Below are 27,501 nucleotides of genomic sequence, written 5' to 3'. Positions count from 1 at the left end.
CTTTGACTTGTTAAGGAAGACTGGCCCTCTGAAAGGGGACTAAAACAGAACTTTTTTTTTTAAAACAGAGCTTTTGTCCTGTTTTTACTGACTTCTGATAGTTTTTACTAAATTATTTTTCCTGTTTTTACAGCCTTCTGATAGTCTGTCCTTGGGGTTTTCTGCATTTTACTAGCTTTGGAGCTTATGAGTGTGGCACACTTGCCCAGGTTTTTGCTTTTGATTTCTATTTCGCTTAATGAAAATGCTGTTCAGAATAGGAAAACATTGTGTTTAAATAATGGTCCACAGACTTTGTATAGTGGTGCAGTAGTGAAAGGAAAAGATTATGTTAGAGAAACAGTTGTTTTACGCCTCTAATTTATATAGTTTCAGTATACCTTGTGCTTTTCTTTTCCATTCTGGGGAGGAATACAAGAAATAGGGTAGTAAACTCATACTGTAACTGCATTTTTCAGTGGCTACTTTTGATTGCAAAGATCTTGTGCAAGATTATCAAAATGTGTGGTTTATTATTGTTTGTCAATACAATTTATAAACATTTAAATACTGAATTTTTAAAATACAGTCTTATTTTTTATGAAAAATCAGGTAGTGCTGTTAGGGAGTATTCATATTTGACTATTTGCAATGCCATGGATGGAACAACACAATTCACAATTCACTTGTGAGACAGAAGGAGCTCATGTTAATTGATATAAACCACCATTTTAACAAAGTTGCATAGCAAATGCAAATATGGTGGTAAAGTGATTTAACAAGGTTCAATGGTGAGGTACATTTGATTCCTGCCCAGAACACAGGGTCAGAAAAAGCTGTCAAGAAGGCCTCGTTTAGTCACAAGGTTCAGAAAGGGCCCCATTGAATTCTGGACTCCTTCTTGAGGCAGGGGAGCTTTGGTATGTGTGGATCCAGACTTAGTCCCAGATTTTGTCAATGATATACATCTAAAGAAGTGTATGTGCTCAATCAGTCTTTTCTATCACATAGCTAAGATTTCAAAGTTAGTGTCAATTACTGAAAATCAGTTGTGGCAAGAATTTCTCTCCCTTTAGGAGTAATGCTGAGATGTGTCCCTATGCAAGGGCAGGGTCCTGGTGTGCAGCCCATTGCTGTGTGAGAGAGCTCAAGAGGCCCTGGGCTGTGCACTATTTATGAAGTAAGATGATTGATTTATGGTCATATTTGCATACCAATTACAGAAGTTAGTTTCTTCCAAACTTGACTTGAGTCAAATCTTTATTAGCACTATGGTTAAGTGGGTGCATTGCTCAGATCAGCCCTTAGGTACTGTTACCTGTCTCCCCCAAAACCTATTAAGAGCTGGATGTGGTTTTCATGACCAGATGTAGTTTTCAGACCATTGCAACTGTCACTGTTTATAACTTGAGCAAGATTGTGGGAAATACTGGGAGCAGGGAGACCAGACTCTCATAGCAATGAAACAGTAAGGTTTCATACAGTTTTAAAATTCTATGTGAAGGAAGCTTGGTTTTGGATATGCCTTGGATCAGCTGTTTAAGGCAGAATATTTACAGCTAGCAACAATGTTAAGTAAGTCTCCAAAATTATTTTCTCCTAGGTCACAATATCAGGAATTATGTTAGATTTTGTTTCATGAAGCTTGAAGACTTTTAAAATTGCTTTGTATTGACCATAAGTCATGAAGAAAGTAGATCTTGTTTTGCAAAAATATAATCTTGAGCTACTCTGACTTCTTTTATTATTTCTGTACTTATTTTAACGTGCAGCTTTGTGGGAAAAAGAGAGTGGAAGCATATGACTAAGATTATCTGGCTTTGAACAGTCAGATGTGCTTGGATAAAAAAAAATGGTTTGTTAGAGATGTTACTCAAAAAGCTAGGACGATGAAGGAAGTCTAAGTCAGTGGTCAGATCTACAATGCACTGTGATTCAGTTAATAATCTGTGGCATGTTTATGGATTAATAAAAATTATCCACTGAATGAACACTTCTCTGCAGAGGTAAAGAACTTCTACAGGTTTTCTTGACAAGAGCAAGACTTAAAAAATAAAGCTAAGATTTCAGTAATACTCAACCTTTGCCTGTTATTCCCCTTCCTCTCTATCTTGTGAATGCTGAACACGAGTATTTATTTTGCAATTATGTGCATTTGAAGGAGTGTACCTAGGTACCTGAGGATATACTCACAACTCCCAAGTGCTCAGCTCTCTTTTCCTAACAGCTTTGTATGCAAGAGAAGACCATATGATATGTGTACAAAGAAATGTGTGCAACAGGGGTGGTTTAAGAGACCCTGGAAGTGAATGCCTTTATAGACTGGATAAAGAGAGGTAGAAGCAGGGTGTGTGAATTTGTGACTTGGGGAAATACCCAAGTGTCTGTCAATATCCCTGTCTGATGTCCATCAGATAAGGATAGAATCACTCTGTTTTTAGTGCTGATCACAGCAAAAACATCCAAGTAGTTTTGGTGGGAGTCAATTTCCAGATTTTTTGTGGTTATATCCAGATGGTATCTTGCAGACTCTAGAATTAACAAAGCATTCATTTTGATCCTGGCTGTACAAAAAAGATATGAGCAGGCTGGAGAGGATCCAGAGAAGGGCCACAAAGACAATCAAATGCCTGGGAAGCCTGACATACGAGAAACAATTAAGGAAACTGTGTCTGTTCAGCTTTGAGAAATTAAGTCTTAGGGAAGACCTTAACTCCATATTGCAGCCTCTAAAAGTTGGCTACAGAGAAGATGGAGACTCCACTTCTACAAGAAGTCACATGAGAAAGATGACAGGTGATGAGTAAAAATTACTGCTGAGGACATTCAGTTGAATACAAGAGCAAAATGTTTCACGATGAAAACAACCTGATCAACAACTTGCCTCAACTGATCTCCCAAGGAAAGTGTTGGATTCTTCAGCATTCAGACTGAGCTGGACAGAGTGCTAGGCCATATTGTTTAGACTGTGCTTTTACTAAAAAAAGTTGGAGTAGATGGTCCTTGAGGTCTCCTTCCAAACTGGTGTTTGTGATTATTTCTTCATTCTCACCAAATGGAGGTTAATGAAATATGCTAGAGTGCAATAATATTTCTCCATTTCAAATCCAGATGGATTTCAATGGATGATTATTCTGTGAGAAAGTGATTTCAAACTGAATACTAATATTTGTTACATTACCTCAGTTGTTCTCCCTTTGTCAAGTGAGGTACTTTCTACAGTCTTTTTTTGGATAAGAATGGGACAGGGAAAAAAAAGTCAATTATACACTTTCTCAGTATTCCTAATTTTGTTTACTGTCTTCTGGTATTTTTGTGCCTTGACTTTTTTTGTCCTTCACCTTCAGCGGTAGGAAGGTGACATGTAAGACATATGGAAAATAGCAAGTAGGCATGGGAGATTTCATGTTGCAGATGTCACCACCTTAGTATCTAACAATAGAAATCTGTTTTGTTAGGGTTTGTTCCCTTTTTGTTTATCAGATTTCAAAATCTGTCTTATTTTAGATTGTTAAACAACAACAACAACAAAAAAAAATCGGAATGGTGTACTTCAGTTGTTTGTCTCCAGCTCAAATAGTCACTATGGAGATTACATTGTTTCTTTGGCATGTTTCTGAAGATCAGCAATGGAGATTAGATTATACAATTAGTATTTCTGCATCATCATTTAATGAAATGATATTAAAACTTTTAATCTCTTCCCACTTCTATGTTCTGAAGTTTTTTGAGCACTCATTGTATATAGATAAGCCTATATAGCCGTATATACCTATCTTGGTTTGAAAAGACAGGTGTTTGCTAAGGAAGGCAGGAGCTTCCCCTGAAATGGAAAATGTAAAGCCCTTCCCTTTGAATTACTATAATTTTGAAATTAAGGGTCTCTCAGGCAAAGATATGGGAATAGGAATAGGAATAACAGTTCTTTACTAGGAAAGAAAACAAAAATAAAATAAAAAATACAGTAATACAAAACAACACTGACAGAGTCAAAATACGACCTGACACTCTGTGGGTCAGGGTGCTGATAGCAGTCCCATTAAATGTTGGCTGCAGTCCTGCTGGAGGTGGTGTGGTTCTGTTGAGGCAGTGATCCTGTAGAAGGGTGCAGGTTTCCTTTGAAGGTCCCGTGGTGGTGTAGATGGGCCCAGTCTTCCTCTGGGAATCCAGTGGAGAAGACAGCTGCTCCTCTGGGAATCCAGTGGGAAAAGCCCAACCGTGGTGTTCCAAATCTCAGATTATATCCAGATAGGCATGGTTGGCTCCTTCCCCAGGGCAGAGCATCTCCCAGTGGGATGATGTGCAGTGACACCCATGGCCCATTAATAGCAAATGTCCCCCCGGAGAGAGGATTGGTTTGTGGAAGAGATAAAGAGAACTGCCCAATTAACAGAAGATAACTGCTCCAGCTCTAACAGATGGTGATAGAATACGCACCCCAGCTACATCTTCCAACCTAAAGATTGTAAATATTGCAAGCAGCATATCAAATTGTCAATTTATATCAGTAGAACTTCTTTTAAAGCATCTAAATTGGTTCTTACAGATATAATAAACATAAATTTATTAGAATAGGAAAATATTTCTCTATAATTGTCTTTTGTTTTCTTAGCCTCCTCCAGGAAATGTGAAAATGCCTAATGTACCTAGTACCCAGCCAGCAATAATGAAACCAACAGAAGAACCATCTTCCTACACACAAATAGCACAGGTTTGTCTCCAACTTTTAGACACAATTTTCCTTTTAATAATAATTATTTAAATATGCTTCTAAAATAATGCATTTTGTAAGTAAGTATTGCTTTCCAAATTAAAATTAATACTGCCTTTAAATAATTGGTAATATGTGAATTTATGCTATATTGGGTCGGTCTTTATAAATGGAGGTGCTTAGTTATAGTGAAAAGACTTGGAATATTTATGCTATGTTTGTACTTTTTGTCAATATCTGGTGATATTTTTTTGTTCAGGAGCATGCCTTGGCCCAGGCAGAACTGCTAAAGCGTCAGGAAGAACTGGAAAGAAAAGCAGCTGAACTAGATCGCAGAGAAAGGGAAATGCAGAGTCTCAATCAGCAAGGGGGTATGCATGAAAACTATACTTTAAATTTCAGAAATGTCAATTTTCCTTAGAAACTTCTAATTTTACAGTGACATTGTGAAGCAGACTGAAGAGGGATTTTTGTAATGTCTTCAGGAAAAGGAAGTTTATCTCCCTTGAGATTTACAGTTCTGTTTTATTTTCACACATGCTGGTCTTTTTTTTAATATGCAGTATTACAATTCCAAATTGCATAATTCCTTAGTAATTCAAGTTGTCAGGGGATTTTGTAGAATAGAATAGGATATTTTCAGTTGGAAGGAACATACAATGAATCACAGAATAGTGATTGGAATAGAGTTGGAAGGGGACTCTGGAGGTTATCCCATCCAAGGCAGGGTCACCTGGAGCAGGTGATACAGGAACAGGAATGCATCCAGGTGGGTTTTGAAGGTCTCCGGAGAAGGAAACTCCACAAAGCCCGTTCAAATGTTCTCAATGTAAAAATGTCCTTCCTCATGTTAAGTGAACCTTCCTGTGTTTTAGTTTATTGCCATTGCTTCTTGTCCAGTATCTGGACATCTCTGAAAAGTCTGACACCATCCTCTTGGCACCCACCTTTCAGATATTTATATGCATTGATGAAATCCCCTCTCAGTCTTCTCTAGACTACACAGGCCCAGCTCTCTCAGTCTCTCCTCATAAGAGGGATGCTCCAGACCTCTCATCATCTTTGTGACCCTTCACTGGACTTTCTTCATAAGCTCCATTTCTCTCTTGTCTTGAGCCTAGAACTGGACACAGCACTCCAGATGTGGCCTCACCAGGGCACAGTAGAGGGGGAGGATCAGCTCCCTTGTCCTGCTGGCCACACTCTTCCAGTGCAGCCCAGGATCCCACTGGACCTCCTGGCCACAAGGCCACACTGCTGGCTCATTGTCACCTTGAGATTCATCAAGACTCCCAGGTCCTTCTCCACAGAGCTGCTCTTTAGTGGGGCAGCCCCAGCCTGTGCTGGTACTTGGGGTTATTCCTCCCCAGGTGCAGGACCCTGCACTTGCCCTTGTTGAACCTCATTCGGGTTCTCTCTGTCCAACTCTCCAGCCCACCAAGGTTCAGCCCAAAGGCAGCAGAGCATTCAGGTTCTCTCTGAAGGGAGAACTCCCCAGTTTGGATCTTCAGCACGCCTGCTGAGGGTACCTTGGATCCCATCATCCAGGCCAGTGATAAACAAGTTGAGTGAGACTGGACCCATTATTGATCCCTGAGGAACACCACTTACTACAGGTCTCCTGCTGGATTCTGCTGCCCTGATCCTGAGCCTCTGAGCTCTGCCATTCAGCCAGTCCTTGGTCCACCCCACTGTCCATTCAGCTAAACCACCTTTCCTGTGCTTAGCTATGAGGATGTTGTGGGAGATGGTGTCCAAAGCCGTACTGATGTGGAGGCAGACAACAATCACTGCTCTCCCCTCATCTACCCATCCTGCCCTGCCATCACAGAAGGCTGTCAGATTGGTCTAGCATGATTTCCCCTTGGGGAATCCCTGCTGACTGCTCCTGGTGATGCTTGGTGATGAACTCCAGAATGTTCTGTTCCATCACCTTACGAGGGATGGAGGTGAGGCTGACTGGCTGGTAGTTTCCTGGATCCCCCTCCTTCTTGCCAGTTTTGAATATAGGAGTAACATTGGCTTTCCTTCAGTCATCAGGCCCCATTCCTGTTTCCTGTGATTTTTCAAAGATGGTGGAAAGTGGCTTAGCTACATCATCTGCAAGCTCCCTCAGCAACCTGTGGGTGCATCTCATCAGGGCCTGTGGGTTTATGTGTGTTGAAAATCTGCACAGCTGATCTCTAAACAAATAATTTATGAGTGGGGGAAGTCTTTTCTCTAGCCTTCCTGTCCTTGCCCCAAGGTCTGAGATTCCTGAGGGCTCAGCAGTTAACACTTAAGGAAAGAAGACATTCAGTAATTCTGCTCTCTCTCTGTCTTCCTTCACTAGGACACAGATCTGATTCAGCAGTAAGGCCATATTTTCCCTAGTTTTCTTTTTGCTGCTAATTTATTTAAATAAGCCCTGCTTGTTGTTCTTGCTATCATTTGACAGACTTAATAGCAAGTTGGCCTGGGCTTTTATTGTCACATCCTTGCATACTCATGATGTCCCTATAGTCCTCTCGTATGACCTGCTGCTTTTCCCACATCCCATAAAGTTCTTTCTTGCGTTTGACATTTACCAGAAGCTCTGTGCTTATCCATGCAAGTGTCTTGCCCCCTCTTCTTGAATTCTTAGTGATGGGAATGTGCTGGACTTGAGGAAGTGATGCTTGAATATTAACCAGCTTTCTTGGATCCCTTTTCTAGAGCCCTAACCAATGACGTTCTGCTAGGCAAGAATTTGAAGAGGCTTAAGTTAGCTTTCTGGAAGTTTAAGGTTCTAGTCCTGATTGCTGCTTTACCTCCTCTACACAGGATCTTGAGTTCCATCATCTCATGGTTGCTATAGCCAAGGCTGGCCTCAGCCTTCACGTCCTCAGCCAATCCCTCCTGGTTTGATCTTGTCTTGGTTTAGAGACAAACTTTAGGAGAAAGTGCTCTGGCATGAGTATTTCCTCTAAAGAGAAGGGCTTCAGTAATTTGTTTTTGCCAATGAGGCATGAATACCAGTGGATGAAAGTGAAAAAAAAAACCTGCTTGTAAACAAAGAATGGTGCCCACAAGGCACAGAAAAAATAAAATATTGAATAAATACTAGATATTGAAATTTTAGAACTTTACCCCCCAACCCCCATCTGGAGATGTGGCTTGGAAGGAAAAAAAAATAGCGGCTGGCCCCTTTGTCTCAGGGAAGGAGAAAAAGGAGTTCACACCACAACTCAGGCAAAACAAATGGGAACCTGTTGAACTTCTGGCATTGATGTCCTCCTTGCAGCAGATGAAGCTAGTGGATTTTGGTGTCCTTTCTCTTGTTGGCTCAGCCCTTTGTCCCCGAGGTCTTGGGCTCAGAGTAGCCCCCCGCTGGTTCACCGTCTTGGCAATTTGGATCTCCAACCCAAAATGCAGCAGAAACAGTTCAAGAAAAAAAACAAAATGTGGCTGAATGGATTCTTGCTGCAGCCTCCAGGCAGGGGAAAGGAAGAAAAAAAAAAATCCTGCTTATGCTAGCAAAAACTAATCTAGTGAAAGCAAGAATGTGATGTCCTGGCCTGCACCACAGCTGCACACTCTGGAGAAAGGCTTTGAATTAAACCCATGCAGGAGCCCAAGGCTCTCCACCCCTGCCCCTGATTTATCTTAAAGCGACAGCAGCTATTTCTGGGAATAAGGCAGATGATTAGGGAATAGAGTATCATTCTAAAATCACCTCAAGATAATAGTCCAGCAATATATCTTCATTGGCTCTTATACTGCATGCATCGAAAAATTGTTTTCAGTGATCTTTAGGAATTTCCTGGACCATGTGTGCTGGGCCATGTTGTCCTGCAAATACCAGGATTGTTGAATTCCCCTGGAAAACCAGGGCCTGTGACAGTTAGGCTATTGCCAGCTGTCCATGGAAAGCCTCATCAGCTCCCTCCTGCTCATCAGGTGACCTACAAGTAAGCACCCACAACAGTATCACTCATATTAGCCTAATTCTTACCCATAAACTGTCAACTCATTTGTCTGCCTCTCAGTAGAGCTTGATACAATTCACTTGCTTTCTTACATGAAGAACAACTCCACCACCTTGCCTCTCTGACCTGTCCTTTCTGAAAAATTCACAGTCATGCATGACATCATTCCAGTCATGTGAGCTGTCCTACCCAGGTGATGGCCTTGCAGCTACACATAGATTTCCAGTTCTTGTTCTTTCCCCATGCTGCTGTGTGTTTTCAGGCAACTTCAGAGGGTAATCAAGCATCCAGATTCCCTAGATAGAGTGTAATAGGATTCATTGTAACCATGAACACCCTTGATATCATTAGCCCTGTGATTCTCGTCTTGAGAAGCAGTCAAGGAACATATGTTGACGCACTAGTTGGCATGACCTTGTCCCTAGAAAGAAGCAATAGAATGATCATGGACACATCAGACCCTACCCCCCGAGTCCTGTATTTTAAAGTCCATCTCACCAAATTGGCCAGCATGCTGCCAAAGATTCTCTTGCCCTTTTTTAAACAGGTGGGTCTCATTCCTTCCTAACAGGCCACAATCATTTAAGCAAAACCCATTGTTATAAAAGCCAAAACCTTGATGGTGGCCAGGAAGCCAGATACTGACTTGCATTGACAGCTGCTTCTGGCTGTCCCTGTTTCTGTGACCAGGAAGATATATGAGAAGATGATTTGGGCACCAGTGTTTGTCACTTATCTTGCCAGTGCTTTATAGTCTTCCTTGATCCTGCCTATTTTTTTGGCATGTGGTATCATTTGTACCTACGTGAGAAAGGAATAGCGGGCCGTGGTCCATGCTCTTTACAAATTGGGCTACCCTCTTAGCAGCATTATGGATCTTAGTCCCTGGCAGCAGCACTGCTTCTTGTAACTCTCAATTGGGCTGGTAGATGGTGTCTTAGGAACCCTAAGAGAGTCACCCGCCACAATTACTCAAAATTTCTTACGGTAGTGACTGTGCTGCTGGTCCAGATGTTCCTCGTTGGACTTGCTAATGGATATCTAAAGCCTTTAAAGGATCTTATCTGTTTTGATGTGCATGTTGGAGGGTAGAGGTTGGACTTGTGGACTTCTGTACTTGTGAGTCACCAGGATCTATGGTGTCTCACACTCAGTGATGTCTCTTGTAGGTGTATGGTTTTGAAGCCATTTCTCTATCGCTGTTTCAGTCCCTTTAACACTGCACAGCCTGTTGCAGTTTGTCCACCTTCTGCAGTAGTTCACCAAACTATGCATATTTCATGCAGGTTCAAGCCTTTTCTTTGTGCATCCATTGCAAGTTACCACCTGTACTCCTGTCTCTTTCCTTACCAGTTCCCTCAGTGGATGTGTCAGTCATACTTCTCTGGGGCTGTCTCAGTAGACATTATTGTTTTGATTCTGACACAAATGCTCACCATTATTGCAGAGACCTAGAGCACTTAGCACTTACCTGAGGCATGGAGCTACTTGCAGATTGCAGCACCCTCCGTTCTTGCTCTGCTGCACAAACGGCCACACTGCATCTTTTTGATGCACCATGTTGTGGTCACTCATGCTCCCTAAAGATGATTAAATCTCCCACGGTGCTCCTCCTAATGCTCACTCCACTCCTGACTGGTTAGTGAGAGCTTCTGGGTCCTGACAGGGCTTTGGGCTGCTGTTCAGGTATCCCTGAGTTCAAGAAACCTCTGGACAGCTTGATCTCACCCCTGAAACTCACCCCCAAAACTTACTTTGGTTGCTGCTGCTGCCCTCCTGACTGACAGTGGCCATATAGTCCCAACTGCCTGTCCACTTCACTACCAATAAGTTAAAGTATGTTATTAAGGGCATTGTTCATATGCCCTGAAACACTGACAGGCTGAGGACGTTGACCACTCCTAGTGGTACTACTCCTAGTGGTACCACTCCTAGTGGTACTACTATTAAACACCCATTCTAGTGTTTGACCATTTTCTTGGTAAGGAAATGCTTCCTGATATCTGTTGTGAACCTTCGCTGGCACATTTTTGAGCCATTCTGTGAATTGCATTTCTGGATCCCAGGGACATGCACACTGATTTGGACTCCTTTGAAAACACCATAGAATGGTCTTGATTGGAGAACAGGGTCTTTTGGGATTCTCTAGCTATTTGCATTCATTTGCCTTAAGATGGTGGCTGCACATCTAGGACACTGTTGTCATATGTTGTCTTAATTTACTATAGTGAAGGATCTTTCAGCTGGTATGTCACCTCAGCTTGATGCCCTTGGCCTTCTCTGCTCAGGTTCTGTGCAGCATTGCATTTGACCTAATAAAAGTGTGCTGCTTCCTATGTAACTTAATCCATTTGGTCACATAGTGATTAATATATCTCTTGCATTCAGAGTTTGAAATGCTGTGGCAAAGGTTTGTTGCAGTGATTGTCTCAACTGAATCTCTGAGTCTGTGCTTGGTATGACTTTGTGTTCAACAGACTATGTGAGTGTGGTGGGACTTCAGGGAAATACTCATTTAAAAGTCAAGGAATTGTCAAAAATTGTTTTTCTGTTTTGTGAAAAATTCTCTTACTTTTTAGGAAATGTCAGATGCTTACTCAGTCTTTTATGTAGATAAACTATTGTACTTTCCCTGACCTGGCTACACTTAATTGTATTTAATTTCTGAAATTCGTGTTGAGGATTTAAATATATATAACTCTGGGGTTTTGATAGCCCAAGTTATCCATCCACTTGAGAAACATATGCATGAAACAGTTCAAAAAAGTTCAAACATGTATCCATGTATCTATTTCAATTATACAGAGACTGAAACTACACTATAAACACCTTTTTTTTCTTTATTTTCTATTTTGCAGGTAGAAAAAATAATTGGCCACCTCTCCCTGAGAATTTTCCTGTAGGTCCTTGTTTTTACCAGGATTTTTCAGTAGACATTCCTGTAGAATTCCAGAAGACAGTAAAGATTATGTACTATTTGTGGATGTGTAAGTATTTTCTTTTTAAGAAAAATAAAATGCCTATTCAAACTTGGTAATATATACCTGTGACTTTGACTTTTGGAACATCTGTAATGTAATGAAGAATTACTTTAGATCCAGAAGCCAAATAGTGAAGCAAAATTTTATGTTAACTTCTTTTTTAAACGTATTGAATTACATCATAAAAGCTTTCACAGAAGAAAAGGAGGATTATCCTAGGGCAATTTGGTTCTAATTTATTGCAATTGTCTGGTTTAAGTTTCTCCAGTTGTAAAATGAACTTTGACCATTTATTAACTTAGAAATAATTTTACTGGTTTAATAATCAGCTTATATGTTAAGGAATAAATCTCACAATTAATGTTAATAGACATTTGAGTTCAAGATGTATAATATCCATTTGCTTTAATAGACGTAATTTTATATAGTTTAATATAGCTTTAATCTATAGCAAAGTCTTAATATAATTTTACCCTATTTTAAGAAATACTGTCAATTGGCTGAATAATCAGTCCATGTTAAAACTATCCTTTGTAGGCAAAGAATGCTTTACACCGTCTTTGTAGGATTAATTTTGCCCTCATTGGGGGGAATGCTGGATTAAAGATGCTATTCTTGTTTCTTCTGCCTTGTCCACTGTCATTGATACAAGCCTAATAAATACTCTGATGAAATTTCAGTATTTAGATGCTTTGATGCCTTCAATATATTTTCAGCCTTTCTAAGAACATGTGGATTTCAGATGTTTTCTGAACTTTTTTTCATAGCTTAAGATGTAGTTAGGAAATCTCCATAATTTTACACAATACTCTGGTAATCTTATTGCTGTGATTGAACCACGTAATTGAAACACCTCATACGAGCAGACAGCATTGAATCAAATCAATTCCACTTCATCATAATCTACAGCTTTCTACATTTGTTGCTAGATTGTTAATCTTTAGATAAGCAACTACAGAACATATGACTGGTCACTCTCATAAAATTGACAGATAATTGAGATGTATATGAAATCTAAGGTGAAATACTCAGAATTTTAGGAGGTTGCCAATTCTGGCCATTCGCAGGACAGAGTTCTGAAAGTGCATATGCTTCAAATATGAGGTGCAGTTGGGCAGTTAGAATTGGAATATTAATACTCTTTTTAATTTTCCTTCTTATGGCAACAAGTAAAGAAAGAAGTAATATTATTTCAAAATGTATAGGAGCTGTGCTTTCATACTGACATGACTGCTTATCTTCTAGATAGACTGAGGTTTCAACCAAGTCTTCTTGCACTTCTTGTTCTTTAGCTGTAGTGCTCTCTGACTTACATGTATTACTCAGGAAGGCAGGAACAGGGCATAGTAAAGGAAAAGACCGACAAAATCTATCTCACAGTTTAAAAAAAGAAGGCTAAAAAAGATTGGGTATAGAACCCCATGCCTTAGGGTTGGCTGTTGAATTGGCTCTTTTCGTTCCTAGGATTGCATCTATGTGCTTTAGTTAATTTCTCATTGACTGTTTATCTTCTGAGAAGGTAATTATTCCCATAAGAGACCAGCTTCTGCTTGCCTCTTTTTTTTTCCCTCTTCCAGAACTTCCTATATCTTTAAGGTCTAGGGGTTCTGTGGACATAATAACATTTGGATAAATCTAGTACTGCATTCTCAGCACTGTATAAAGTAGGTCCTTTTCCTTTGTAGTACCCCTGGGAACAAACTTACTAGATTAGTTATCTGTTTTTCCACAGTTGGCATTAATTTGATGTCATCATTCTTGGTTTTTATGTCTCTGAGGAAACTTCTTTACCTGTTTAAGATCCATATGCTCTTCCTTTCATGAGAAAACAACTCTGTTTGTATCCCTATTTAATTAACTCATCCCTCTTTTCTCTTTTTGTATCAGAAGTCAGAGTTTTCTAATTCTTTGATGTGTTTTATCTTTGTACATTTTTTCCCAGGTGAGAGACTTTTTTTTTTTTAACAGTCTGAGTGCTCACATATTTTTGTGAACTATAACAATCAATAACTTTTCAGAGTTGACATTGGAGCTTTTGTGTTCTATCTTGGTATTTTGGCCATTGGTGCTTTAAGGACTTGCTTTGATTTTCAAAGAATATTTCTTATTTGAAATTACAAACAGAAGAGATTCTGGTAGGAGAATAATACCCTGAAGTGGCAACTTTCTTTCTTCTTCTGTTCGGGAGAGTTTAATCTCATCCCCTGTCTGAGGATATGATAGATGGGGGGTGTGTGTGTGTGTATATATATATATATATATATATCAGTCTGTGTAGATGTTTGTTCTGCCTGTCCCTGAGAACCTCCAATGATAGGCACTTCACAAACTCCCTCCAAGCCTTTTAGAATGTGTTACTGTCTTCTAGAATTAAAAGATGCTTCTTGGTATAATAATTTAATTCTCCCCTCCCATGTTTGATCTTTTGCGTTCTATCCACTGTTGCTATGGAAAATGCTTTTATCCCTATTAGTCATCTTCTTTTGCCTTACTTAGCATATTTCACTCAGCCTTTCCTTGTGGGTGGTATTTTCTTGAGGTTTGACTGGTTGCTGTCATACAAATTCACTGTTAGTCCTCTCCATACGATTACGTGTTTTTTAGTGTGTAGTATCAGGAGATTTTTCTTCACATTTTAGATAGCACATATTTATGTGCTGATGCAAGACTGTTTAATGCTTATGTTATCTGTTTTAGAATCTTATTTTTTCCCTATGGAAGATCTTCCTCTTTTTTGTAAGGCATGTTAGCACATCTCTCCCAGGCGAGCAGAACAGACTAGGAACAAAAGCCTAAACAACATCTGAAGCTACTTGGTGCTCCAAGATTATGTGTGACCAAACTTCACTAGCCCAGTCCTCACTTGTGAGTGTCCTTGTGGCTTCAAAACTCTCCATTTTTTAGGCATCCCATTTGCCTTTAGGCAGTTCCAATCCAGGGTGACAGTCATGTGTCCTAATGTGGACTTAGGTTTCCTGAAGATATAATCAATGAAACATTACTGAAATAAAACTTAATACAAAAATTTGTTTTCATGTGGTCTCAAATGGAATAGCAAAATCATCTCAATAATGTACATGCCAAATATCTTCAGTACGACTTGTGATCTTTATCTACAACTCACTTTCAGACACTTATGGATGATAAGGTGTAGTTAATTAAGACAAGGAATATATCTAAAGGAGAATTCTTCTGTTAGGGAAGTTTCTACCAAAAAAAGAAGTAAAGTATTAATATTTATTAAACTAATGTTTAATTGTTGACTCTCATTTTGGCATGAACAACTTTTTTTTCAACTTCAACTGCTTCCACACACAAACTAAGAGAAGGCTTTCTTCAATCACATAGAGTACTCTATTGTTACAGCTGTGAGGTTGTCATACAGAAATTGCATGTTGTAGACTTCTGAAGAAGGCCTAGGTGATTTCAGCCTCCAGGTGGTCATTATTTTCTAATAACTTGTATTATGGTTTAATTTGCTGAGGCAAGTAGGTGGAAGGTACTTTATAACTGTTACCCTGAACCTGCAAACGTATGTCTGTTCATATAAGAGCTTAAGCTTGCCTTCATCCCTTAGTTAAGGTGTTGGCTCAAAGGATAAATGATTCTCTGTATCTTGCAGCAAGCAGGCAGAGAGAAAGGCAAGCACAGTGAAGTGAGAATTGTCAGTCAAGTCTGCTGTCTTCCTCTATAGCTTGCTCATACTTGTTTTGTATAGCTGAGACTCTGTTACATTAGTGGAGCAGACCCCTGTGTTGCTGGTGTTAGTATCAGTAATGGGTGTGATGCTTCACTCTTTTCTGCAGTGATGGTACTCTTTTAAAACTTGTCCTGTTGCCATAATTGCAGTTATTAAAAGAAAATAATTTTGGAAAGTTCAGGCTCCACCAGAATTTGACTGTTTCTAGTAATATAGGGGTCTCAGTGTTTTCCAGTATTGAGTAGAAAAAGAGAGAATACCCCTTCCTTGTACTTATCAAAGGAAGGCAGGAACTGGGGTTTGTATAGTTTCTTTTGCTTTATGAGGCATAAACACACAAATTTGGAAAGGAGTTGTTTTGCCGACCCCTTGGGGCAGTGCTAAGATATGTAGGTGCAATAACTGCCTTTTATTTTAAAGAACAAGGTGTTTTGATTCTGGTGACTTGTACAGGAAAATATGATTTGTCTGAAGGAAATGTTTTCAGTTTCATCAGTCTTCCAAACAGTGATCTGTGCATCTTGCTTTTAAGAGTTTTTTTCCACTGTGTTGATTTAGAGCTCAAGTCATAGTTAAGACAGCAACGAAGAGTTTCAGGATTCTGTTTTCAGAATCTTTAGTATCTTGCCTGTTCTGTTAACCTTGCTATCCAGTGGAATCACTAAAATGTTGCTCTGAACTTGAATAAAATGAAAAGAATTGCTGTCAGGAGCAGTTTGTGCAGTTATAAATAGGCTACTTTATCCTGATCCACAAGGAAAGAAATTGTTCTCTGAGGCAGCAAAATCCTTCCTGAATCACTGGTTATTGCTGAACAAAGAGAGAAATTCATGTTCATCTTTGAAGTCTAGCAGAACTAACTTCTGTGCCAGATAGCATGAAGGTAGTAGTTGTAATGTTTCTTAATATTGCCTTATTCTGTTCTATGAAGTAAACTTAATTGAAATAAAATGTGAAGTCATAATTCAAATGCATTTTCTTTAGTAGAAATTGAATACTTAATGTGTACCAAGGTCTGCCAAGGAGAAAATTATAGTATTGAGCTAACCACAGACCACCAAAAAGGCAGATGTTCTAAGAAAGACTAGTGTTCTAAGAAATATTTCAATATACAAAATACATTAAAACATCTAGAACAGCTTCTTGCAGACCATGTTTTACTGAGGAATATTCATAGTGAGTGGATTTTTTGTTTCATTATATGGAAGACAAGAGCTTTCTGTTGTAAGATTATTCAGGAAATTTTTGTTTTCAAATTTGAATGTGTACAATGCCTATTTTGTGATGCAATTAATATAATTTTTAAGCTTTCTCTCAAAAAATATTTAGTGATCTCATAAATTTGTATTCAGTTATTACTGTAGAAAAAAATCAATTATTGCAGGTGTAGAAACCTCTTATTTCTTAATTTAATGTTTGAAAGTGTTTTATTTTTATGACAAGATATTTTCCATTGCCAAGTAACTAGTGGTACTTGAATTTTCATGTTGAGGGCTCTCACTTTTGAATATAGGGTTTACCTAAAATTTAGAAAATGATAAAAATCAATTTATTACAGAAGGCCTTGAGAGGGTATTGGTATTGTCAGCATGCTGATGTTTTGTTTAAAATGCTGTTTTGTTTAAATGCTTAAAATGTTTAAAAGTTCGGGTATAACTTTAGTAGTAATGATTTATTGTTTAAACATAACTTAATTAAGACTATTTTGCTTTTGCTTTTACAGTCCATACAGTGACACTGTTTCTTAATATCTTTGGATGTTTGGCCTGGTTTTACGTTGATGCTACACGAGGGGTTGATTTTGGATTGAGTATTCTCTGGTTCTTGCTTTTTACCCCTTGTTCTTTTGTCTGCTGGTACAGACCACTTTATGGAGCTTTCAGGTAACAACTTCAGCTTGACTTAGGATATTTAAAAACTTGTCAAAATGCATTAACATTCCAGAATTTGCTTGATTATCATGATGATAATCCTTTAAAGTACTTTCATTAGAAATAGAGTATGTTTGCCATTAATTCAGTTGTTGAATTTGAAATACAGATGCCAGTAATTAATAATATAATGGAATATCCTTTAAAATATTTACTGTTTTTTCTGTAGACAAAATATTTGTCAGAAATCCTTAACTTTGTTGAAGTTAATAAGGGCTGGTAACAGTTGCAAAAAACATTCTCTCATTAAATCTCTGTTTCTACACACCAAGAATTTGAGCAGATTAGTAGTCAATAGTGTCTTAATTTTTTTGCTTCCTGAATGAACTTCATAAATAGCTACTCTTAAAATCTTGTATTTTTAAGTGATAGACACCTACAGTATCTGTAATTGAAATAGCCTGAAATCCTTAAGAATTAGTAGAGCAGGTAGTATTAGTAGAGAAGACTAGTATTTTTCCTAGTCTTAGCAATCTTTGCAAACCTCAGAAACATAAGGTCTGTGATTAAGAATAAAATGGTGTGTTTGCATGCAAACTAAACAAACTAAACTTTTTCTTAGTGAAGATCAGCATGTAGAGATTTCAGCTCCTGAAGCTTTGGGTTGGTTTGTTGGTTTTTTTTTTTTGTGTTTGTTTTTATTTTTGTGTGGGGTTTTTTTTGTGGGTTTTTTTTTGTGGTTTTTTTTTTTTTTTTTTTTTATACAGTGCAGGGATTCAGGACATTCTTAGTTTAAATACCCTTATTCTTGCATTAAAAAATTGATGGCCAGAAGTTGCAATTAACTGTAACACTTAGGCTGCAGGAAATGTTTCTTTTTGCTAACTAAGGAGGTATTGCTATACCCACAAATCTCCAAGGAATCATATAGTTTAACTTGCATTTCTTGTCTAATAAATCCATAGTTTTTCTTAGAGAAAATTGGTTGGTTGAGGAAGGAAAACTCTACTTATCTATTCAACTTTCAGTCAGTTGCTCAGCTAAAGATGAAATAATTATTGAACTGAGCTGCTTGTATAGAAAATGCAAACTCCCTTCTGTAGGAAGAGCTATTAAGGACAGAATCTGGTTTTGTAACTTAACTAAATGGTTTCTACTTTCTTAAGAACTCTAGTAGGAAGCGTATCATACGGTCAGTAGTTTTGAAAGTAGTAAGTTAAATATTTGTTGAAATTTTGCCTGTACATTTATATTTGGCTGTTTTGTTTGTTTTTTTTCTAGTCTTTGTAAGGCTGGCATTTTAGTAATTTAACCAGGAAATCTGTTTTGTACATTTTATTTTAAAATAACAGCTGCTTCAGTATTATGGTGTCCCATGTGTTTCAGTAATTCCATATGAGATCTTATTTCCTTTCACAAGTTAAATATTCTCTTCCCATCTTGCCTTCACTCTGAAAGTTGAGCAGACTACAAATTTAAATAGTTAGTTGAAGGGCCCTGCTCTGGGCTGAACAGAACTATTCTCACCTTTCTTAGAGATGCAGGTGGCAAAATTATTATCTTGAAGAAAGAGCAGCTCTTGTAAATATACACTCTAAAAAACCACAAAATTTCTGATACTTCACTTTAGGTCACTTGATAAATGAAAGTACTTTTTGTGTAGTTAATACAGTAAAAAGTTAGATTGGTACTACAGAATATGAATAAAAATAATGAATTTTTCTGGCTGCTTTAATCTTTTTTCCCCCGCCTCTTTCAGGAGTGACAGCTCATTCAGGTTCTTTGTGTTCTTCTTTGTATATATCTGTCAGTTTGCTGTACATGTACTTCAAGCTGCAGGATTTCAAAGATGGGGAAACTGGTGAGTACTCTGTTTGCCATAGTGTTGTACTGTCTTGTAAGACAAACACTTGAAGTAACAACTGCAATACAGTCCTGTGTTTTCAAAGGAATAATCTTGTGTTCACTGGAATGTTACATTTAACTCTCAAAAGAAAGCATTATTGACTAGGAGAAGTGGGTGAAATGTATCCAAAGAATATAACAGAATGTAAATAAATGTATCCAACAGAATACTTCTGTTACTAGGCTGGTCAAAATTTTATCCTTCGTTTTAAACCACTTTGAACTTACTCTTTAATATACACTACCTCCTCTATTTTGGTGGTATAAGGAATTATTACTTGTTCTGTATTTAAGGTAAAGGAAAGCAAAAATTTAAACATCAATAATAGATTGTTTGCATATTTTTTGTATTAGGTATTTCTAATTATATTAATATACTTCCTACTTATTGAGAAATGTATGGCTAAAATTTATAAAACAACTTAACAAGACATTTGGGTGTTATATCTTGGATATTATTTGAAAAGTGCATTTGTTTGAGTCACGTCCATATTCTGTAATAAGGTGATCTTTCTTTAAAATATTTGCAGATATATAAGCTTTTACATTAAGCTTGTATGTATATTATCTTTTATTTGAGTCTTTGAGGTCTAATATTTAGATTTTTACAAGGAGAAACTATGGGGAATCAGTCACTATCCTTGAAATAAAGGAATTAACTAAAAGCAAGGTTGTAGTAACAGCCTTGGACTCTCCATGGTAACATGGTAATGACACTTCCCTCTATCAGTGCTTTTTGCTGGAAACCTCAAAATATATGCAAGACAGACAAAACAGTATTGCTTTAGAATTGTTATGTAAGGAAAGGTCCTGCTTTAATATTGTTTCTTCGGAATCCTCTATTGCTTATTCATCCAAGCCTTGGAAGTGTGCTTTTATGCATACTTTGGGAAGGAGTATTGAAAGTAGCCAGATCATCAGACAATCCTAATTACAGTTCAGATTTTGGGGTTTTGTGGTAGATTACAGTGGGATACAACAGATATCAAAGCAGTGTGAAGCAGGTAGGGGAAAGTTTAAACGTTTGGATTTACATAATTTTTTGCTTTATTTTTTTTTTTTTTAATAATGTGGAAAAATCTTATTCATCTTAGTGCAGGGGTTTTGTTCATAAGGCGACCTGCTTTTGTAGTTTTCAGGTCTGAAACTGTTGGTATCTGTTGGGATTTTAATTTTGAACAATGGGGAAATGCTTGAAGTAGATACATATATAGCAGGTTTTTTTTACTGATTCATCTGATGCTCTCTACTTAAAAAAATTATATTAACCTCAGTTGAGAAAGCATCACTGTGTGGATACAATTAAATGAGTCTTCACATAGAAGCTGTGTATGTGTGGTATTCTCCTGTTCCATATTTATACAAGTTAGAAACTATCTTTTTGGGGAAATTTTCTCATCTATGAATTAATGTAGTCTTGAATCAATCTGAAATGACAGTGTAACAAAATAACCTCAAGAAGTTGAGAAGCAGCTTTCTAATTTTGTCATGATTTTGCTGAAGGAATATAATATTTGCAGCAATTTTTCATACAGTTTCACTTCATTTTCTGTGAAAAAATGCAAATTAAACTTTAAAAGCATATCATAGAACCAGAATATGCTTATGTAAGATTCCTATTATTTTTATTCAAAAATACTCAAAATGGTTCAGAACCAAAAGGTTATGAAGTTTTCTTTGGTGAGGGTACCTTTGATTAAATGGTTCATGTGCTGTACTAGTAAAATTTGTTATTTTTCCTTCCTTCAGTGGGTGGATTTCATCTCTTACTGGACTTAATAAGAGTATTCCTGTTGGCATTATGATGATAATCATTGCTGCACTTTTCACAGCATCTGCTGTTATCTCACTAGTTATGTTTAAAAAGGTAAGTTACATATTATTTCCCTCTTTTTTTTCCTGCAACTGATTTGGCTTTTGCTTTCTGTCCTGAGAGAGGCACTCTTTTGCAAAGTAGTGGGGATTAAATTACATTCTTCAAGGTGAGCCTTGCCTATTAACACTTGTACAGTTTTGTTTATACTGCTGTGGAGTTACAAAATGCTGTTTGTATGATGCAGGTATTTTCTGTAGATGGGGAAGGATAGTTCTGAATTAGAGAACCTGAGAGGTAACCCCACAAAGAGGTAACCACAAAGGAGTAGGTGAAAGCACTGGACATGGTGATTGTAGCTGTAGATGCCAGGCTGTCCATCAGGCACAGAAAGTGTGACTGAAATGATTGCTATGTTACAGCTTTTACCAAAATCATTACCATTAAAATCAAAAATCAATAGAAGAGAGAGATATGCAGCATCTCAAGAGAAGAATTTTTATTTCTCTCTCGCTGTTTTTTAATATTTTATTGCCAGCTAATGATGCAGGAGAATGAAAACTCAAGGAAATAAACTCTCTCTCTATGATTACTTCTGGTGAATTTCCACCCAGAAGATCTAAGTCTAGATACTGATGTTTTAGTAAGTCATTGAGATACATGTAACTAAGAATTCTGATGATGATGTGCTGGCTGGATTCCAGTAATTCAGTCTCAGTTGCAGTTAGGTTTAAAGATTTTACACATACACAAATTCTTTTGACCTGTTCACAGTAAACTTGAAATTATAAGTGTGTATACATGGAGATGGCCTTTCTTGTCTTCTGTAGAAATACTCCATAGATGAGAAGAAACAAGCAAGAAAACAGTGTGGTGAAATATGTTTTTACACTTTTCTTACTGTATGCATCCAGATTCTTTCTAAAATTTGCATATTCATATATTACTTGGTTTATCTTTATGGATGAGAAATAGTCACATTTATAACAGAGCAAAAAGTTATGTAGATTTTCCTGCTACACTGGAATGAAAATATCTTCATAGTGTTATTTGACAACCTTTCAACTTTTTCGTGACTTAACTGAGTCACAAGTAGCATTTGAATTTTAATACTCAGATAATTGAAAGTTAATCAGGATATTTTGTCTGTTTTTGTTGGTTTTTATTTTGTCATATGCTATATTGTTAAGAATGTTCATAAGTCATATTGTTCATTCCTGTGGTTATTATGCAGAGCTATTGGTCATCACACTAGTTCTGCAAATGTGTAACTGTGTCACTGTTTCACATTTTGAAACTTTTAATGTTCTGTTAGAGTACAGCTTAATCTTGTAACCTGTCAGAGTAACTGACATGTTTCTAAATATTGTTGTAGAGAAAAACTCACCAAATATACATCACACATTTTAGTGAATACAATGAAACCCCTCTGAACTTGCAGATAATTACAGGTATCCCCCACAGTCAAATTGTGTGTGCAACAGGACAATGAACAATTCAAAAGTTTTTGGGAAAAAATTCCATGTTCTCATCTCTGGGTTCACTCAAACACATGAACAAATCCCATTTCCCCAGCTCACAGCTCCTCTTTGTGTTGAGACATTGCAGTTGATCTGCTACGAAATGGGAAGCGCGGCCCCATTTTCTCCGTGCTTTTCCCCCGCAGGTGCACGGGCTGTACCGCACAACTGGCGCGAGCTTTGAGAAGGCGCAGCAGGAGTTTGCCACCGGAGTGATGTCCAACAAAACTGTGCAAACTGCCGCGGCCAACGCAGCCTCCACAGCAGCCACCAGTGCAGCTCAGAACGCCTTCAAGGGCAACCGGATGTAGAGAAACAAAGTCACCTCCGTTCTCTTCAACTGTTCTTTATTTTCCAGTCACTTACTATATTCCCTAAATGCCTAGATCAAAATTCACACAGCATGTTTGTTTCTTCTGCAGCTGTGCATGGGTAAAATGGGAAACGGTTGGTTTATTTTATTATAAATTTATTTATTTTAAGAAGAAAACCATCTTCCCCCCTTCTTTAAGATGTTGAATTCTGCAATGTAAAGCTTTACATATTTTATGGAGGATAAATAATTTCAATAATTGGCCTGAGTGTGAACTCTGGTATATAATGATCAAATCAATGTAGTAAGAATCTGGAAGGTTTTTTAGCAATTCACTCCAGTATTTTTTTTTTAAGTTCAGGAAAGCAGTTAGGATTAATTATTTTTCTTTGCAAAACCTGATTTCCCTATTTCTACTATAAGAAGTGGGGTAATAAGTGGTCAGTAAGAAGTGACTGAGAGATATAGTTAGGTTTGACTACTGTTTTTCCACTTTAAGCTGTTGCTGGGGGTCAGATACAAGTAAGGCAGAGTATGAATTATTTTCTTGTTTGGTTTTGTTTTCTTTTTATTAAGTAAGTCTTTTGGTATAAACCTGTAAGTTTGCATGAATACTGTTGAGTTACCTGATCTTGTTTAATTAATGTTTTGGTCCAGAATTTACCTTTATAGCATTTGTTTGTATTCTCTATTTGTGAGAAATTACTATGTGGCATAAACATTTTCTGTAATAGAATAGTTCAGTTTAAGGAAGTTAACTGGTGATTTAACTCACAGAGCTAAATGATTATATATTTGCTATTTTTAAATTCAGTATTCACATATCTCGTCCCTCTTCTATGTGCAGTGGTATTTTTGTTTTATTTGGGATTTTTTGGTTAGCTTTTGTTTGGGTTTTTTTCAAGTATAGATTTATGTTTAACAGTGGTACTAAATCTCTAGCCCAGACAGTCACTCTGTTTGCTGCCTGTCCAAAACACTATACAGTATTTAATTTTCTAACAGGAATGTTGTCTAAAACCAGGCTCTTGAAGCAATGGCATTTAACAGACACTTGAATGAATTTTAATATTAACTCAGCCATCTCTGTGATGTTATTTAAGCTAAAGGAAAAAAAAAAATTTCAACTATTTTGATTTGGCAAAGAGAGAGATTTTTATTTTTAATAAAGTTAAATTTTAATCATTGAATTGGAGGCCCAAGAGGTTAGATTGATGCTGTGAAACTAACAATCCATAATGGTACATACCATCACAATATTCTAGAATATAATATCGACAGAACATGGTATAGTATGAGTTTCTCTGCTTTGAAGACCTTACATTTTTGGATTGCCTCATGAGACTTACATACAATATGTAGAGAGTTTTTCAGACTCTTCCAGAAAATGGAAAGATGACATCCCACAGCTTGTGTAAGTACACACCATGGCTGAAATTAATTCAGCGCTTAAGGTGAATCATAACACAGCATAAAGTTCTGAGGCCTCTCTAAGTGTTCTGAAAATGGACTGAATTTCAGTACACTGTATTCTGATTCAATACACTGTATTCATAATAACAGAAGCTCATTTAAGAAAATACTCTCCTAGCTTAATCCTTGAACCAGTAATATACTGTTAGCATGATTTCTCCTATTAGTCTTCTTAAATTTACTAATTTATTTAAACCACGCTTGAATTTGAAAAAATGTCATAGTTTCACCTATGCTGAAGTTCACATTAATGAATATACTTGCTTAAATATTTTATCTAACAAGGCTGTTAAAATGTGGTAATAATGGACATGCTAACATTGAACTTAAATTTGCGTGGAATGTTTTTAAAGCTTTCCAGATGAAAGTCACTGTTCTCTGCTGAGATTGGGAGACTGTCATTCTTAAAACTATATATCAAGATTGTTCTTTTCATATTTTAACTTGAGGTTTGTATCTAGGAACTCTGCTATGGATTACTTCTAAATCTAAATTTAGGGAATTCTTTTGGTATATCTTGGATTGGAATCCTGGGGACGTCATTCTTACAATTTAACTGAAGTTGAAGATTACATAATAGTATAGATTACTGGGAAAAATGCCACCAAACACATTAGGAATAAAACCTGAATTTGAAAGGTACATTTTTTTTCTCAAATGTTTGAAGGTTCTTTGAGAAAACATATGTAATGTTCTGTGTATAAGATTTGTTGATTTGTAATATTATGGGTTGAATGTACAGATTTAAGCCTTCTGAGTGAAATTCAGGGTTGTGTCACTGTGAATTCCTTAAACCAGAAATCTGTGACACTTTGCAACCCAAAAGGGAGGGAAAAGTTTGTTTAGCTTTGACAACAGAAGGCTGAAATTTGTTAAAAATATTTTGTACCTGACAAAAATTAGATTTTACGATCTCTTATTAATCAGAGTATGGCGCCCACTTGAGTTGTCTTTTTGTAGTGTTGTGACAGAGTACAAGGTATGAAGTTTAAACACTGGAATGTCAGTAGTCTTTGATTTGTAAGTTAGGAGTCCTTTTTATTTATCTGGAGATGTTTGTATATTTTGTAAATTACTAACAATGTTCTGCCATCCTGGTGAATGTCATGGTTCTGTACAAATGCACTTCTTCTGTCCCTCTGTTGCATGTCTGGGTAGTTCAGAAGTTTTGTATATTTATTGTATTAACACAGTGTCATAGAATTTAAAAAATACTTTTTTCCTAGGTGTTCGCTCTGTATAGTTTTGACCAATAATGGGGATTTTTCTTCTAACAGTCAGGTGAAGTGCAGGGACGATGATCTATGTAAAAGTCTGACTTGCATTTTATAATTCTGTATATAGATGCTGTATTTCTGCTGAAATGGTGAAGCAAAATGTCCACTATCAATAAATCCAGTTAAAGAGAATTAGTCTACTCAACTGTTACAAAGAAAATTCTTAAAATACTTACAGCTTACATTCTTGTGGTGTAAATTCACAAGGGTTAAATTTAAACATGCGCTGTCATGACTGAATGGAATTCTACAGTTGTTAAGTGACTCTTAAAACATTATTGAAAGTAAAATGAAGTTGCTGAAAAAAGCTTTGCTTTGGTAGTATTTATTTTCTAATTTCTGCCAGTGAATCAACATTTCTGTGTCACTGCTGTCCTGCTTTTTCCTTTTTTTTTTTTTTTTTTTTTAGGTCAATCTGTTGATTTTTTTTTTCACGTAATGTCAGTTGCAGCACCTGTTCTCTATTTTACTACTGGGTTTCCTCTGAAGGGCTGAATGACTTAATATAGACGACTGATGTAGGTAAGTTTGCAAATGCATGATGCATATTCATGCAATGATACAGTGAACAGTGCTCTGAGGTGAGGTCGGGATTATTTTGGGAGATGGCAGACGTGTTTTTGAAGACACTTTCACGTGCGTGCATCAGTCAGTATTGAAATCTTCATCCACTTGATCTTTGTAATTTACAGATCTAGGATGGCAGTGAAGGAAGAGGTTTTATACTTTCTTGTAAAAGTAAGCATGGTTGTGCCATATAATCCAGTCATGTTTTATGTTTAGAATTATTACACAGTTTTAGTGCTCTTCATGTGCCATAATTCCTCTGGTTTGCTTAGGTTATTTTCCTCAAGCGGTTGTAAGCATGGAGTTGGAAAAGTATGCAAACATTGGGAGAAAAGCATGGGTTAAGAGAACTGTAATTATAAATTCAGTTCTTCTGGGAGGATATTTCTGCCAAGGAAAAGGCACACACCTAGAACATTCTGATTATTAATCCATAGTACGGCACAGTATGTCAGATAATTAGTTTGATTCAGTTACATTAAAACATGTGCAAATTAGTTTTTACCTTTCTTTTACAAATTAACTTAATGTCTGCAAGTAGCTTTTATTTTCATAATTAGAATAATCAGGCAGTAGTGCAGATCTAGCTCAGCAGCAAAAGCCAGTGAAACTTGATACAAGGATTAAACTAGATACAGTGTCACATAATACTGAGGGGAAAAGAATAAAGGCATTGATAAGGATGTGTAACTTGTGGCTCATGATGCCATACATTTTGTTCTGGGGAAAAAAAAAATTAATTTTCCAGCAGTTCAATGGAAATATATACAGCTCAACTAAAATAATGCTTTTTGTTGGATGAAAGTGATTACACTGAACAGTTGTGGTTTCAATACACTTGGAACTTCCTGTTGACTAAGTAATGAGTGTATGTGTGTATATATATATATATATATATATATATATATACATATATAGTGCTCCTTCATGTTCCTGTTACATTACATTCAGATGTGAAGGAAAATACTTCAATACAGAGGAGCTTCTCTTTACAGCATTGAGAATACCAGGTTTTACTTCTTTATATCCACGATTTAAGAAGGGAAATGTCCAGCTGGAGAGATGGGAAGTATTTGGGAGTGATTTTTATTAATAAAGTTTGAGGCTGTATTAGTAAAAACAGGGCTGGTGCAGGCCTGGAAGACAGGCTGGCCTCAGTTACTTTTGGCCCTGCACTCAGTTCTTCTGCTCTGCAACCCTGTACAGCTGGAATTGGGTCAGCAACACTGGCTGGAGCCCAGACCAGTTACAGCACAGCTGCCTCTGACCACTGGTGCCTCTGTGGCATCAGCTGCTCTGCCACTGCTCCAGCTGACAATGCTGCTAGATTTTATCATGTTTATAGCCTAACTAAACAATTAATGTACGCCTGAGCTGTAGCCATTGCACAAATGCCAAAGCACTGTTTTTCAGTGCAGCAGTATTGTCTTTGCTGTGCCTGTAT

The 27,501-nt window shown here is 37.2% G+C and overlaps 1 protein-coding gene across 1 annotated transcript in view; it reads left to right on the top strand.

Moving 5' to 3' along the window:
• The window catches only part of SCAMP1 (secretory carrier membrane protein 1), a 38,784-nt gene extending 12,987 nt beyond the window's left edge, over positions 1-25,797 (top strand). The window contains 7 exon segments of the mRNA NM_001076694.1: positions 4,592-4,690; positions 4,950-5,061; positions 11,496-11,624; positions 17,042-17,201; positions 18,949-19,050; positions 20,844-20,961; positions 22,574-25,797. Coding sequence (NP_001070162.1) covers positions 4,592-4,690; positions 4,950-5,061; positions 11,496-11,624; positions 17,042-17,201; positions 18,949-19,050; positions 20,844-20,961; positions 22,574-22,738 — 885 coding nt within the window. The 3' untranslated portion in view covers positions 22,739-25,797.
• The last annotated feature ends 1,704 nt before the right edge of the window (positions 25,798-27,501 follow it).

This window comes from Taeniopygia guttata, chromosome Z (assembly GCF_048771995.1).
Source record: "Taeniopygia guttata chromosome Z, bTaeGut7.mat, whole genome shotgun sequence".
Lineage (NCBI taxonomy): Eukaryota > Metazoa > Chordata > Aves > Passeriformes > Estrildidae > Taeniopygia > Taeniopygia guttata.
This window is presented reverse-complemented; position numbering and strand designations above follow the sequence as displayed.